At 46.6% G+C, this 16,437-nt stretch overlaps 1 protein-coding gene across 11 annotated transcripts in view; it reads left to right on the top strand.

Annotated features, from left to right (window-relative positions):
• LOC106575830 (vacuolar protein sorting-associated protein 8 homolog) overlaps positions 1-16,437 on the top strand; it is a 182,517-nt gene that overhangs the window by 94,976 nt on the left and 71,104 nt on the right. For all 11 annotated transcript variants that reach the window (XM_045699530.1, XM_045699539.1, XM_045699533.1 and 8 more), the window contains one exon: positions 10,458-10,538. In XM_045699530.1, the coding sequence (XP_045555486.1) occupies positions 10,458-10,538 (81 nt within the window). The remainder of the gene's footprint in view (positions 1-10,457; positions 10,539-16,437) is intronic.

Here is a 16,437-nt window from a genome sequence, read left to right as displayed (position 1 = left end):
TGATGCTACTGATATTCTCAAGAGAAGGAACGGCCTCCCACTGGGATGACTTCCTACCGGCAGTCTGATGCTACTGATATTCTCAAGAGAAGGAACGGCCTCCCACTGGGATGACTTCCTACCGGCAGTCTGATGCTACTGATATTCTCAAGAGAAGGAACGGCCTCCCACTGGGATGACTTCCTACCGGCAGTCTGATGCTACTGATATTCTCAAGAGAAGGAACGGCCTCCCACTGGGATGACTTCCTACCGGCAGTCTGATGCTACTGATATTCTCAAGAGAAGGAACGGCCTCCCACTGGGATGACTTCCTACCGGCAGTCTGATGCTACTGATATTCTCAAGAGAAGGAACGGCCTCCCACTGGGATGACTTCCTACCGGCAGTCTGATGCTACTGATATTCTCAAGAGAAGGAACGGCCTCCCACTGGGATGACTTCCTACCGGCAGTCTGATGCTACTGATATTCTCAAGAGAAGGAACGGCCTCCCACTGGGATGACTTCCTACCGGCAGTCTGATGCTACTGATATTCTCAAGAGAAGGAACGGCCTCCCACTGGGATGACTTCCTACCGGCAGTCTGATGCTACTGATATTCTCAAGAGAAGGAACGGCCTCCCACTGGGATGACTTCCTACCGGCAGTCTGATGCCACTGATATTCTCAAGAGAAGGAACGGCCTCCCACTGGGATGACTTCCTACCGGCAGTCTGATGCCACTGATATTCTCAAGAGAAGGAACGGCCTCCCACTGGGATGACTTCCTACCGGCAGTCTGATGCCACTGATATTCTCAAGAGAAGGAACGGCCTCCCACTGGGATGACTTCCTACCGGCAGTCTGATGCCACTGATATTCTCAAGAGAAGGAACGGCCTCCCACTGGGATGACTTCCTACCGGCAGTCTGATGCCACTGATATTCTCAAGAGAAGGAACGGCCTCCCACTGGGATGACTTCCTACCGGCAGTCTGATGCCACTGATATTCTCAAGAGAAGGAACGGCCTCCCACTGGGATGACTTCCTACCGGCAGTCTGATGCTACTGATATTCTCAAGAGAAGGAACGGCCTCCCACTGGGATGACTTCCTACCGGCAGTCTGATGCTACTGATATTCTCAAGAGAAGGAACGGCCTCCCACTGGGATGACTTCCTACCGGCAGTCTGATGCCACTGATATTCTCAAGAGAAGGAACGGCCTCCCACTGGGATGACTTCCTACCGGCAGTCTGATGCTACTGATATTCTCAAGAGAAGGAACGGCCTCCCACTGGGATGACTTCCTACCGGCAGTCTGATGCTACTGATATTCTCAAGAGAAGGAACGGCCTCCCACTGGGATGACTTCCTACCGGCAGTCTGATGCTACTGATATTCTCAAGAGAAGGAACGGCCTCCCACTGGGATGACTTCCTACCGGCAGTCTGATGCTACTGATATTCTCAAGAGAAGGAACGGCCTCCCACTGGGATGACTTCCTACCGGCAGTCTGATGCTACTGATATTCTCAAGAGAAGGAACGGCCTCCCACTGGGATGACTTCCTACCGGCAGTCTGATGCTACTGATATTCTCAAGAGAAGGAACGGCCTCCCACTGGGATGACTTCCTACCGGCAGTCTGATGCTACTGATATTCTCAAGAGAAGGAACGGCCTCCCACTGGGATGACTTCCTACCGGCAGTCTGATGCTACTGATATTCTCAAGAGAAGGAACGGCCTCCCACTGGGATGACTTCCTACCGGCAGTCTGATGCTACTGATATTCTCAAGAGAAGGAACGGCCTCCCACTGGGATGACTTCCTACCGGCAGTCTGATGCTACTGATATTCTCAAGAGAAGGAACGGCCTCCCACTGGGATGACTTCCTACCGGCAGTCTGATGCTACTGATATTCTCAAGAGAAGGAACGGCCTCCCACTGGGATGACTTCCTACCGGCAGTCTGATGCTACTGATATTCTCAAGAGAAGGAACGGCCTCCCACTGGGATGACTTCCTACCGGCAGTCTGATGCTACTGATATTCTCAAGAGAAGGAACGGCCTCCCACTGGGATGACTTCCTACCGGCAGTCTGATGCTACTGATATTCTCAGTGGCTTTATGCTTTACATGCAACGTCTTTGATAACTGGCTTTTTGTACTTTAGTTCACATTACAGTGATAAATTAACATAAAATAAAACATTATTCAGTGTGAAAATGAACATCATAACATTTAAATAAGCTTAATATAATGAACATCATAACATTTAAATAAGCTTAATATAATGAACATCATAACATTTAAATAAGCTTAATATAATGAACATCATAACATTTAAATGAGCTTAATATGAAGAGCATCATATTATAAATCAAAACTTCAGCTGCACAAAAGGATGGTGGGTAATATGCAACAAAAAATACATCACATATTTTTTTGAAAGTACACATATATTTTGTCGACATTCAAGTTAAATATGTCCACCAGCGATGTTTTAACTTGTCCTGTTGAATAGCAACATCCCAAGTATAAATACAGTAAAGTGTACACACTAAACCGTAAAAACATATGTTTTGAGCAAAATTGTGTTTTTTTTGACAACTGTAAACTTCAATGAGTCTGATAGGAATCTGTGACATCATCGGTCTCCTTGCTTGAGGAGCAGTAGAGAACCTGTGATGTCATTGGTCTCCTTGCTTGAGGAGCAGTAGAGAACCTGTGACATCATCGGTCTCCTTGCTTGAGGAGCAGTAGAGAACCTGTGATGTCATTGGTCTCCGTGCTTGAGGAGCAGTAGAGAACTTGTGATGTCATCAGTCTCCGTGCTTGAGGAGCAGTAGAGAACCTGTGATGTCATCAGTCTCCGTGCTTGAGGAGCAGTAGAGAACCTGTGACATCATCGGTCTCCTTGCTTGAGGAGCAGTAGAGAACCTGTGATGTCATCAGTCTCCGTGCTTGAGGAGCAGTAGAGAACTTGTGATGTCATCAGTCTCCGTGCTTGAGGAGCAGTAGAGAACCTGTGATGTCATCAGTCTCCGTGCTTGAGGAGCAGTAGAGAACCTGTGACATCATCGGTCTCCTTGCTTGAGGAGCAGTAGAGAACCTGTGATGTCATTGGTCTCCGTGCTTGAGGAGCAGTAGAGAACTTGTGATGTCATCAGTCTCCGTGCTTGAGGAGCAGTAGAGAACTTGTGATGTCATCAGTCTCCGTGCTTGAGGAGCAGTAGAGAACCTGTGATGTCATCAGTCTCCGTGCTTGAGGAGCAGTAGAGAACCTGTGATGTCATCGGTCTCCGTGCTTGAGGAGCAGTAGAGAACCTGTGATGTCATCGGTGTCCTTGATTGAGGAGCAGTAGGGAACCAGTGATGTCATCGGTCTCCTTGATTGAGGAGCAGTAGGGAATCTGTGATGTCATCGGTCACCTTGCTTGAGGAGCAGTAGAGAACCTGTGATGTCATCGGTCTCCTTGCTTGAGGAGCAGTAGAGAACCTGTGATGTCATCGGTCTCCGTGCTTGAGGAGCAGTAGAGAACCTGTGATGTCATCGGTGTCCTTGATTGAGGAGCAGTAGGGAACCAGTGATGTCATCGGTCTCCTTGATTGAGGAGCAGTAGGGAACCTGTGATGTCATCGGTCACCTTGCTTGAGGAGCAGTAGAGAACCTGTGATGTCATCGGTCTCCTTGCTTGAGGAGCAGTAGAGAACCTGTGATGTCATCGGTCTCCTTGCTTGAGGAGCAGTAGAGAACCTGTGATGTCATCGGTCTCCTTGCTTGAGGAGCAGTAGAGAACCTGTGATGTCATCGGACTCCTTGCTTGAGGAGCAGTAGAGAACCTGTGATGTCATCGGACTCCTTGCTTGAGGAGCAGTAGAGAACCTGTGATGTCATCGGACTCCTTGCTTGAGGAGCAGTAGAGAACCTGTGATGTCATCGGACTCCTTGCTTGAGGAGCAGTAGAGAACCTGTGATGTCATCGGTCTCCTTGCTTGAGGAGCAGTAGAGAACCTGTGATGTCATCGGTCTCCTTGCTTGAGGAGCAGTAGAGAACCTGTGATGTCATCGGTCTCCTTGCTTGAGGAGCAGTAGAGAACCTGTGATGTCATCGGACTCCTTGCTTGAGGAGCAGTAGAGAACCTGTGATGTCATCGGACTCCTTGCTTGAGGAGCAGTAGAGAACCTGTGATGTCATCGGACTCCTTGCTTGAGGAGCAGTAGAGAATCTGTGATGTCATCGGACTCCTTGCTTGAGGAGCAGTAGAGAACCTGTGATGTCATCGGACTCCTTGCTTGAGGAGCAGTAGAGAACCTGTGATGTCATCGGACTCCTTGCTTGAGGAGCAGTAGAGAACCTGTGATGTCATCGGACTCCTTGCTTGAGGAGCAGTAGAGAACCTGTGATGTCATTGGTCTCCGTGCTTGAGGAGCAGTAGAGAACTTGTGATGTCATCGGTCTCCGTGCTTGAGGAGCAGTAGAGAACTTGTGATGTCATCGGTCTCCGTGCTTGAGGAGCAGTAGAGAACCTGTGATGTCATCGGTCTCCGTGCTTGAGGAGCAGTAGAGAACCTGTGATGTCATCGGTCTCCGTGCTTGAGGAGCAGTAGAGAACCTGTGATGTCATCGGTGTCCTTGATTGAGGAGCAGTAGAGAACCTGTGATGTCATCGGTGTCCTTGATTGAGGAGCAGTAGGGAACCTGTGATGTCATCGGTCACCTTGCTTGAGGAGCAGTAGAGAACCTGTGATGTCATCGGTCACCTTGCTTGAGGAGCAGTAGAGAACCTGTGATGTCATCGGTCTCCTTGCTTGAGGAGCAGTAGAGAACCTGTGATGTCATTGGTCTCCTTGCTTGAGGAGCAGTAGAGAACCTGTGATGTCATCGGTCTCCTTGCTTGTGGAGCAGTAGAGAACCTGTGATGTCATCGGTCTCCTTGCTTGAGGAGCAGTAGGGAACCTGTGATGTCATCGGTCTCCTTGCTTGAGGAGCAGTAGAGAACCTGTGATGTCATCGGACTCCTTGCTTGAGGAGCAGTAGAGAACCTGTGATGTCATCGGACTCCTTGCTTGAGGAGCAGTAGAGAACCTGTGATGTCATCGGACTCCTTGCTTGAGGAGCAGTAGAGAACCTGTGATGTCATCGGACTCCTTGCTTGAGGAGCAGTAGAGAACCTGTGATGTCATCGGACTCCTTGCTTGAGGAGCAGTAGAGAACCTGTGATGTCATCGGACTCCTTGCTTGAGGAGCAGTAGAGAACCTGTGCCATGTAATGTCTTACCTGGAAACACCTGTTTAGATGTGTCTTGTTAACCTCTATGGGCTAGAGGACCGCTAACCTCCTCACAGAGGACCGCTCACCCCCTCACAGAGGACCGCTCACCCCCTCACAGAGGACCGCTAACCTCCTCACAGAGGACCGCTCACCTCCTCACAGAGGACCGCTCACCTCCTCACAGAGGACCGCGAACCCCCTCACAGAGGACCGCGAACCCCCTCACAGAGGACCGCGAACCCCCTCACAGAGGACCGCTCTGCACCTCCACAACCATGGCCCACTGTGTGTGTGTGTGTGTGTGTACCTATTCTCTTTCCTTATGTTAAGTGTGTGTTAGTCATGCTGTGTGTGTACCTATTCTCTTTCCTTATGTTAAGTGTGTGTTAGTCATGCTGTGTGTGTGCGCTGGTGGGAGGTTAAAGTGGTCATGTGGTGTGTCCCTTGGTGGGCAGCGGTATCTCAGACTAACAGCAACACAATCCCTACTCAATGACTCTCTCTCTGTCTCAGGACCCTGTGTCTGGTAAAGGTCTCTCTCTCTCTCTCTCTCTCTCTGTGTCTCTCTGTGTCTCTCTCTCTTTCTCTCTCTGTGTCTCTCTCTCTTTCTCTCTCTGTGTCTCTCTCAATTCAATTCGCTTTATTGGCATGACGTAACAATGTACATATTCCCAAAGCTTATTTTGGATATTTACAATATAAAATATATTAAAAAATCAAATGAGAATCAAAATTCTCAACGGCACAACAGTAACAACAATAACCAAGGGTCAAAATAAGCATACATTCAACAATAACAATAAGCATACAGTAGAGGACATGTGCAGGTTGATTGGTCTGTCAGACACTGTCCCTCATCTTATGGCAGGCAGCAATGTAGTGCGCTGCCAACCCACAGCTCTCTGTCCTCCCCCAACAGGACGGGTAGCCTATCCTCATCAGAGAGGTCTTTGAAACCTTGAATAAGGGTTTCAAATTTGGGAAAATGACACTCTAATTGTTTTATATTTTTGACATTTTGTCAGGAAATGCAGCTCTGTCTCTGGTTCTGCTGTTGTGCAGTGGTTGCACAGCCTTTCCTCTCAATGGCAAGGCTGTGCTCACTGAGCCTGTACTTTGTCAAGGTTTTCCTACGGTTTTGATCAGTAACCATGGTCAAATATTTAGCCACGGTGTTCTGTCGATTTAGGGCCAGATAGCACTGCATTGTGCTTTGTGTTTGTGCTTGTGTTTCCCAATAAGCAATGTAGTTTTGTTTTGACTGTGTTGTAATTTGGTTTATTCTGATTGATTGGATGTTCTGGTTCTGAGACTTCAGTGTGTTAGTAGAACAGGTTTGTGAACCCAGGACCAGCTGGATGAGGGTCCTGAGACTTCAGTGTTTTAGTAGAACAGGTTTGTGAACTCAGCCCCAGGACCAGCTGGATGAGGGGACTCTTTTCTTTACTCAGCTCTTGGTATTGCAGGGCTTGGTAATGATGTGAGAGGTATTGCAGGGCTTGGTAATGATGTGAGAGGTATTGCAGGGCTTGGTAATGATATGAGAGGTATTGCAGGGCTTGGTAATGATATGAGAGGTATTGCAGGGCTTGGTAATGATGTGAGAGGTATTGCAGGGCTTGGTAATGATGTGAGAGGTATTGCAGGGCTTGGTAATGATATGAGAGGTATTGCAGGGCTTGGTAATGATATGAGAGGTATTGCAGGGCTTGGTAATGATGTGAGAGGTATTGCAGGGCTTGGTAATGATATGAGAGGTATTGCAGGGCTTGGTAATGATGTGAGAGGTATTGCAGGGCTTGGTAATGATGTGAGAGGTATTGCAGGGCTTGGTAATGATGTGAGAGGTATTGCAGGGCTTGGTAATGATATGAGAGGTATTGCAGGGCTTGGTAATGATGTGAGAGGTATTGCAGGGCTTGGTAATGATGTGAGAGGTATTGCAGGGCTTGGTAATGATGTGAGAGGTATTGCAGGGCTTGGTAATGATGTGAGAGGTATTGCAGGGCTTGGTAATGATGTGAGAGGTATTGCAGGGCTTGGTAATGATGTGAGAGGTATTGCAGGGCTTGGTAATGATATGAGAGGTATTGCAGGGCTTGGTAATGATATGAGAGGTATTGCAGGGCTTGGTAATGATGTGAGAGGTATTGCAGGGCTTGGTAATGATATGAGAGGTATTGCAGGGCTTGGTAATGATATGAGAGGTATTGCAGGGCTTGGTAATGATGTGAGAGGTATTGCAGGGCTTGGTAATGATATGAGAGGTATTGCAGGGCTTGGTAATGATGTGAGAGGTATTGCAGGGCTTGGTAATGATATGAGAGGTATTGCAGGGCTTGGTAATGATATGAGAGGTATTGCAGGGCTTGGTAATGATGTGAGAGGTATTGCAGGGCTTGGTAATGATATGAGAGGTATTGCAGGGCTTGGTAATGATGTGAGAGGTATTGCAGGGCTTGGTAATGATATGAGAGGTATTGCAGGGCTTGGTAATGATATGAGAGGTATTGCAGGGCTTGGTAATGATATGAGAGGTATTGCAGGGCTTGGTAATGATATGAGAGGCATTGCAGGGCTTGGTAATGATGTGAGAGGCATTGCAGGGCTTGGTAATGATGTGAGAGGTATTGCAGGGCTTGGTAATGATGTGAGAGGTATTGCAGGGCTTGGTAATGATATGAGAGGTATTGCAGGGCTTGGTAATGATGTGAGAGGTATTGCAGGGCTTGGTAATGATGTGAGAGGTATTGCAGGGCTTGGTAATGATATGAGAGGTATTGCAGGGCTTGGTAATGATGTGAGAGGTATTGCAGGGCTTGGTAATGATGTGAGAGGTATTGCAGGGCTTGGTAATGATGTGAGAGGTATTGCAGGGCTTGGTAATGATATGAGAGGTATTGCAGGGCTTGGTAATGATATGAGAGGTATTGCAGGGCTTGGTAATGATGTGAGAGGTATTGCAGGGCTTGGTAATGATGTGAGAGGTATTGCAGGGCTTGGTAATGATGTGAGAGGCATTGCAGGGCTTGGTAATGATGTGAGAGGTATTGCAGGGCTTGGTAATGATGTGAGAGGCATTGCAGGGCTTGGTAATGATGTGAGAGGTATTGCAGGGCTTGGTAATGATGTGAGAGGTATTGCAGGGCTTGGTAATGATGTGAGAGGTATTGCAGGGCTTGGTAATGATGTGAGAGGTATTGCAGGGCTTGGTAATGATGTGAGAGGTATTGCAGGGCTTGGTAATGATGTGAGAGGTATTGCAGGGCTTGGTAATGATGTGAGAGGTATTGCAGGGCTTGGTAATGATGTGAGAGGTATTGCAGGGCTTGGTAATGATGTGAGAGGTATTGCAGGGCTTGGTAATGATGTGAGAGGTATTGCAGGGCTTGGTAATGATGTGAGAGGTATTGCAGGGCTTGGTAATGATGTGAGAGGTATTGCAGGGCTTGGTAATGATGTGAGAGGTATTGCAGGGCTTGGTAATGATGTGAGAGGTATTGCAGGGCTTGGTAATGATGTGAGAGGTATTGCAGGGCTTGGTAATGATGTGAGAGGTATTGCAGGGCTTGGTAATGATGTGAGAGGTATTGCAGGGCTTGGTAATGATGTGAGAGGTATTGCAGGGCTTGGTAATGATGTGAGAGGTATTGCAGGGCTTGGTAATGATGTGAGAGGTATTGCAGGGCTTGGTAATGATGTGAGAGGCATTGCAGGGCTTGGTAATGATGTGAGAGGTATTGCAGGGCTTGGTAATGATGTGAGAGGTATTGCAGGGCTTGGTAATGATGTGAGAGGTATTGCAGGGCTTGGTAATGATGTGAGAGGTATTGCAGGGCTTGGTAATGATGTGAGAGGTATTGCAGGGCTTGGTAATGATGTGAGAGGTATTGCAGGGCTTGGTAATGATGTGAGAGGTATTGCAGGGCTTGGTAATGATGTGAGAGGTATTGCAGGGCTTGGTAATGATGTGAGAGGTATTGCAGGGCTTGGTAATGATGTGAGAGGTATTGCAGGGCTTGGTAATGATGTGAGAGGTATTGCAGGGCTTGGTAATGATGTGAGAGGTATTGCAGGGCTTGGTAATGATGTGAGAGGTATTGCAGGGCTTGGTAATGATGTGAGAGGTATTGCAGGGCTTGGTAATGATATGAGAGGTATTGCAGGGCTTGGTAATGATATGAGAGGTATTGCAGGGCTTGGTAATGATGTGAGAGGTATTGCAGGGCTTGGTAATGATATGAGAGATATTGCAGGGCTTGGTAATGATGTGAGAGGTATTGCAGGGCTTGGTAATGATGTGAGAGGTATTGCAGGGCTTGGTAATGATGTGAGAGGTATTGCAGGGCTTGGTAATGATATGAGAGGTATTGCAGGGCTTGGTAATGATATGAGACGTATTGCAGGGCTTGGTAATGATATGAGAGGTATTGCAGGGCTTGGTAATGATATGAGAGGTATTGCAGGGCTTGGTAATGATGTGAGAGGTATTGCAGGGCTTGGTAATGATGTGAGAGGTATTGCAGGGCTTGGTAATGATATGAGAGGTATTGCAGGGCTTGGTAATGATGTGAGAGGTATTGCAGGGCTTGGTAATGATGTGAGAGGTATTGCAGGGCTTGGTAATGATGTGAGAGGTATTGCAGGGCTTGGTAATGATGTGAGAGGTATTGCAGGGCTTGGTAATGATGTGAGAGGTATTGCAGGGCTTGGTAATGATGTGAGAGGTATTGCAGGGCTTGGTAATGATATGAGAGGTATTGCAGGGCTTGGTAATGATGTGAGAGGTATTGCAGGGCTTGGTAATGATATGAGAGGTATTGCAGGGCTTGGTAATGATGTGAGAGGTATTGCAGGGCTTGGTAATGATGTGAGAGGTATTGCAGGGCTTGGTAATGATGTGAGAGATATTGCAGGGCTTGGTAATGATATGAGAGGCATTGCAGGGCTTGGTAATGATATGAGAGGCATTGCAGGGCTTGGTAATGATATGAGAGGGGTCACTGTATTTTAGATGTTTCCAAAACTTAATTGCTCTTTTTTGAGTTTTTATTATTAGTGGATATTGGCCTAATTCTGCCCTGCATGCATTGTTTGTAGTTGTTCTCTGGAGATGTAGGAGAATCTTACAGAACTCTGCATGCAGGGTTTCAATGGGGTGTTTGTCCCATCTGATATCTCTCTCTTTCTCTTTCTCAGGACCCTGTGTATGGTAAAGGAAAGCTGGCTGAGATACAAGGCCTTATTCTGGGTATGCTGGAGACCTTCAACTATGAACAGGTAACTGTGTGTGTCTGTTGTTAAAGGCTTTACGGCGAAAAAGGCTTTACGGCGAAAGCATAAAGTTAGATTATGTTAGGACAGGTACAACACAAGAAAAACCACACAGCCATTTTCCAAGCAGGAGAGGGGTCACAAATACCAGAAATTCAGCTATAATTAAGCACTAACCTTTGACGATCTTCATCAGATGACACTCATAGGACTCAATGTTAGACAATACATGTATGTTTTGTTCGATAAAGTTCATATTTATATCCAAAAACAGCATTTTACATTGGCGCGTGATGTTCAGAAAAGATTTTGCCTCCAATACTGCCAGTGAATCAGCACAACAATTGACAAAAATACTCATCATAAACGTTGATAAAATATTAAACTGTTATTCAAAGAATTATAGATGAACATCTCCTTTATGCAACCGCTGTGACAGATTTCAAAAAAGCTTCACGGGGAAAGCACACTTTGCAATAATCTGAGTACGGCGCTCAGAAAAAGACATCAAGCAATACAGATACCCGCCATTTTGGAGTCATCTAAAATCATAAATAACATTAGAAATATTCACTTACCTTTGATGATCTTCATCAGAAGGCACTTCCAGGGATCCCAGGTCCACAATAAATGTTGTTTTGTTCGATAGTCCATAATTTATGTCCAAATACCTCCTTGTTGTTTGCGCGTTCAGTAAGCTACTCCAAATGTAGGAAGCGCGCCCAAAATTTCTCGACGAAAAGTTTAAAAAAGCATTCTATTTACGTTCGTCGAAACATGTCAAACGTTGTATAGCATCAATCTTTAGGGCCTTTTTAACATAAAACTTCAATAATATTCCAACCGGACGATTCCAATGTCTTGAAAAACGTTTTGGAACACAGATACCTCATCATGTGAATGCGCGCCACAAAACTCATGTCATTTTCTGAGTCACCAACTTCCCAACCTTCTTGTTCGCTCTCTGTTCACTGCAAAAGCCTGCAACTAGGTTCTAAAGACTGTTGACATCTAGTGGACGCCTTAGGAAGTGCAAAATGAACCCTAAGTCACTGTGTGTTAGATAGGCAATGATTTGAAAAGACTACAAGCACCAGATTTCCCACTTCCTGGTTGAATATTTCTCAGGTTTTTGCCTGCCATATGAGTTCTGTTATATTCACAGACATCATTCAAACCGTTTTAGAAACTTCACAGTGTTTTCTATCCAAATCTACGAATAATATGCATATTCTAGTTCCTGGGCCCGAGTAGTAGGCCGTTTAATTTGGGTACGTTTTTCATCCGGCCGTGAAAATACTGCCCCCTACCCTAGAGAAGTTAACTTACAGAAGGGTGTATGTGTCTGTGTGTGTCTGTGTGTGTCTGTTGTTAACTTACAGAAGGGTGTGTCTGTGTGTATCTGTTGTTAATTTACAGAAGGATGTGTGTGTGTGTGTGAGAGAGAGAACTACTGAAGCTAAACCCTAGTGAGGCTTGGTGTCTGTGTGTGTGTGTGTGTGTGTGTGTGTGTGTGTGTGTGTGTGTGTGTGTGTATCTGTTGTTAACTTACAGAAGGATGTGTGTGTGAGAGAGAGAGAGAGAGAGAGAGAGAACTACTGAAGCTAAACCCTAGTGAGGCTTGGTGTTAATTTACAGAAGGATGTGTGTGTGTGTGTGTGTGTGTGAGAGAGAGACTGAAGCTAAACCCTAGTGAGGCTTGGTGTTAATTTACAGAAGGATGTGTGTGTGTGTGTGTGAGAGAGAGACTGAAGCTAAACCCTAGTGAGGCTTGGTGTTAATTTACAGAAGGATGTGTGTGTGTGTGTGTGTGTGTGAGAGAGAGACTGAAGCTAAACCCTAGTGAGGCTTGGTGTTAATTTACAGAAGGATGTGTGTGTGTGTGTGTGTGTGTGTGTGAGAGAGAGACTGAAGCTAAACCCTAGTGAGGCTTGGTGTTAATTTACAGAAGGATGTGTGTGTGTGTGTGTGTGAGAGAGAGACTGAAGCTAAACCCTAGTGAGGCTTGGTGTCTGTGTCTGTGTGTGTGTGTGTGTGTGTGTTGTTAACTTACAGAAGGATGTGTGTGTGTGTGTGTGTGAGAGAGAGACTGAAGCTAAACCCTAGTGAGGCTTGGTGTTAATTTACAGAAGGATGTGTGTGTGTGTGTGTGTGTGTGTGTGAGAGAGAGAGACTGAAGCTAAACCCTAGTGAGGCTTGGTGTTAATTTACAGAAGGATGTGTGTGTGAGAGAGATAACTACTGAAGCTAAACCCTAGTGAGGCTTGGTGTGTGTGTGTGTGTGTGTGTGTGTGTGTGTTGTTAACTTACAGAAGGATGTGTGTGTGAGAGAGAGAGAGACTGAAGCTAAACCCTAGTAAGGCTTGGTGTTAATTTCGCAGTGTGTTTCCAGACGCCTCTCTACTCACTGTTGATTAGTGTGTATCCTGCTCAGACAAGGTGTCCGTGTGTGTGTGTGTCCGTGTGTGTGTGCGTTAGACTCACTGTTGATAGTGTGTCCTGCCCAGATGGAGCTGGATTAATTAACACTCGTTAAGGCTGAGGCTCCAGATTACTCAGCCCCTCTCTCCAATGTTATTGTATATGTCAGATTATTTAGTGTGTGTGTGTGTGTAGTGTGCGTACTTTGTGTGTTGTGTGCATACTTTGTGTGTGTTGTGTGCATACTTTGTGTGTGTAGTGTGCGTACTGTGTGTGTAGTGTGCGTACTGTGTGTGTAGTGTGCGTACTGTGTGTGTAGTGTGCGTACTGTGTGTGTAGTGTGCGTACTGTGTGTGTAGTGTGTGTACTGTGTGTGTAGTGTGCGTACTTTGTGTATTGTGTGTGTGCATTGTGTGTGTGTGTGGGTGTAGTGTGCGTACATTGTGTGTAGTGTGCGTACTTTGTGTAGTGTGTGTGTGTGTACATTGTGTGTAGTGTGTGTGTACATTGTGTGTGTGTGTGGGTGTAGTGAGCGTACATTGTGTGTAGTGTGCGTACTTTGTGTAGTGTGTGTGTGTACATTGTGTGTAGTGTGTGTGTACATTGTGTGTGTAGTCCAGTGCAGTCTCTCCTGGTGCCAAGCCAGGGTTGCTGTAGCTCATTCTTAGCACACACACATCTACACCACCGTTCAACAGTTTGGTGGCACTTAGAAATGTCCTTGTTTTTGAAAGAAAAGCACATTTTTTGTCCATTAAAATAACATCAAATTGATCAGAAATACAGTGTACACATTGTTAATGTTGTAACTGACTATTGTAGCAAGAAACAGCTGATTTTTAAGGGAATATCTACATCTTTTCGAACCCACAAATGCTGATGCTCCAGATACTCAACTAGCCTAAAGAAGGCCAGTTTTATTGCTTCTTTAATCAGAACAACAGTTTTCAGCTGTGCTAACATAATGATCAATTAGCCTTTTAAAATGATAAACTTGGATTAGCTAACACAACGTGCCATTGGAACACAGGAGTGTTGGTTGCTGATAATGGGCCTCTATACGCCTATGTAGATATTCCATTAAAAAACTGCTGTTTCCTGCTACAATAGTCATTTACAACATTAACAATGTCTACACTGTATTTCTGACCAATTTGATGTTGTTTTAATGGACCAAAAAATGTGCTTTTCTTTCAAAAACAAAAACATTTCTAAGTGCCACCAAACTGTTGAACGGTGGTATATATACACACACACACCAAGAGTGTGCACAGCTGTCAAGGCAACGGGTGGATACTTTGAAGAATCTCAAATATAAAATATATTTTGATTTGTTTAACACTTTTTTGGTTACTACATAATTCCATATGTGTTTCAGTTGATGTCTTCACTATTATTCTACAATGTAGAAAGAAAAACCCTTGAATGAGGAGGTGTGTCCAAACTTTTGACTGGGACTGTACACATGTACGGTTGTTCAGATACACACACACACACACACACACACACACACACACACACACACACACACACACACACACACACACACACACACACACTACACTGTCTGCCAGAGAGCTGATGAAACGGTGTGAAACAAGTAGCACACACACACACACACACACGTTTCTCTCCAGCTCACTCAGGCAGAACTGGTTGAATTCACAGAGGGATGAAATGCCTGACTTTCCCTCTGAGGCTAAAGCTACTTTCCCCCATATCTCTCCTCTTCTTGAGTCCCATATGGCACCCTATTCCCTTTATAGTGCACTAGTGAAAAGTAGTTCACTACAGTACATAAGGACAAGCTTGCCATTTGGGATGTAGACCTCTCTTCCCTCTTTTCCTCTCTCTCCTCTCCTCATTTTCCTCTCCCTCCTCTCTCTCCTCTCCTCCTTTTCCTCTCCCTCCTCTCTCTCCTCTCCTCCTTTTCCTCTCTCTCCTCTCCTCCTTTTCCTCTCTCTCCTCTCCTCCTTTTCCTCTCTCTCCTCTCCTCTCCTCTCCTCCTTTTCCTCTCCCTCCTCTCTCTCCTCTCCTCCTTTTCCTCTCCCTCCTCTCTCTCCTCTCCTCCTTTTCCTCTCTCTCCTCTCTCCTCTCCTCCTTTTCCTCTCTCTCCTCTCTCCTCTCCTCCTTTTCCTCTCCCTCCTCTCTCTCCTCTCCTCCTTTTCCTCTCTCTCCTCTCCTCCTTTTCCTCTCCCTCCTCTCCTCCTTTTCCTCTCCCTCCTCTCTCTCCTCTCCTCCTTTTCCTCTCTCTCCTCTCCTCCTTTTCCTCTCTCTCCTCTCCTCCTTTTCCTCTCCCTCCTCTCTCTCCTCTTCTCCTTTTCCTCTCCCTCCTCTCCTCCTTTTCCTCTCTCTCCTCTCCTCCTTTTCCTCTCCCTCCTCTCTCTCCTCTTCTCCTTTTCCTCTCCCTCCTCTCCTCCTTTTCCTCTCCCTCCTCTCTCTCCTCTCCTCCTTTTCCTCTCTCTCCTCTTCTCCTTTTCCTCTCCCTCCTCTCTCTCCTCTCCTCCTTTTCCTCTCCCTCCTCTCTCTCCTCTCCTCTCATTTTCCTTTCTCTCTCCTCCCTCCTCTGCTCCCCTTTTCCCCTCTCTCCTCCCCTCTCTCACTCCTCTCCTCTCACTCCTCTCCTCCATCTTTTCCCCTCCCTCTTTTTCTCTCTCCTCCCTCCTTCCCTTCCTTTCCTCCAGTCTTCTCTGACATTGAGAAATGACAGGACAGTCCATAGGAGGATAAGTGAATAGCTCTCAGCATTGCCTCTCCCACATGGCAGTGAAATAGAACTGTGTGAACTAGAGTGGTACTGTGTAAATGGCAGGCCTCCTCTCTCCCTCCCTGAGGCCTCCTCACTCCCTCCCTGAGGCCTCCTCACTCCCTCCCTGAGGCCTCCTCTCTCCCTCCCTGAGGCCTCCTCTCTCCCTCCCTGAGGCCTCCTCTCTCCCTCCCTGAGGCCTCCTCTCTCCCTTCCTGAGGCCTCCTCTCTCCCTCCCTGAGGCCTCCTCTCTCCCTCCCTGAGGCCTCCTCTCTCCCTCCCTGAGGCCTCCTCTCTCCCTCCCTGAGGCCTCCTCTCTCCCTCCCTGAGGCCTCCTCTCTCCCTCCCTGAGGCCTCCAGTACTATTTAACACGCTGAGAGAGTAGAGAGGATGACTGGTGGGTTGTACAGTACTATTTAACATGCTGAGAGAGTAGAGAGGATGACTGGTGGGTTGTACAGTACTATTTAACACGCTGAGAGAGTAGAGAGGATGACTGGTGGGTTGTACAGTACTATTTAACATGCTGAGAGAGTAGAGAGGATGACTGGTGGGTTGTACAGTACTATTTAACATGCTGAGAGAGTAGAGAGGATGACTGGTGGGTTGTACAGTACTATTTAACACGCTGAGAGAGTAGAGAGGATGACTGGTGGCTTGTACAGTACTATTTAACACGCTGAGAGAGTAGAGAGGATGACTGGTGGGTTGTACAGTACTATTTAACACGCTGAGAG

The sequence above is a fragment of the Salmo salar genome, chromosome ssa17 (assembly GCF_905237065.1).
Source record: "Salmo salar chromosome ssa17, Ssal_v3.1, whole genome shotgun sequence".
Taxonomy (NCBI): Eukaryota; Metazoa; Chordata; class Actinopteri; order Salmoniformes; family Salmonidae; genus Salmo; species Salmo salar.
This window is presented reverse-complemented; position numbering and strand designations above follow the sequence as displayed.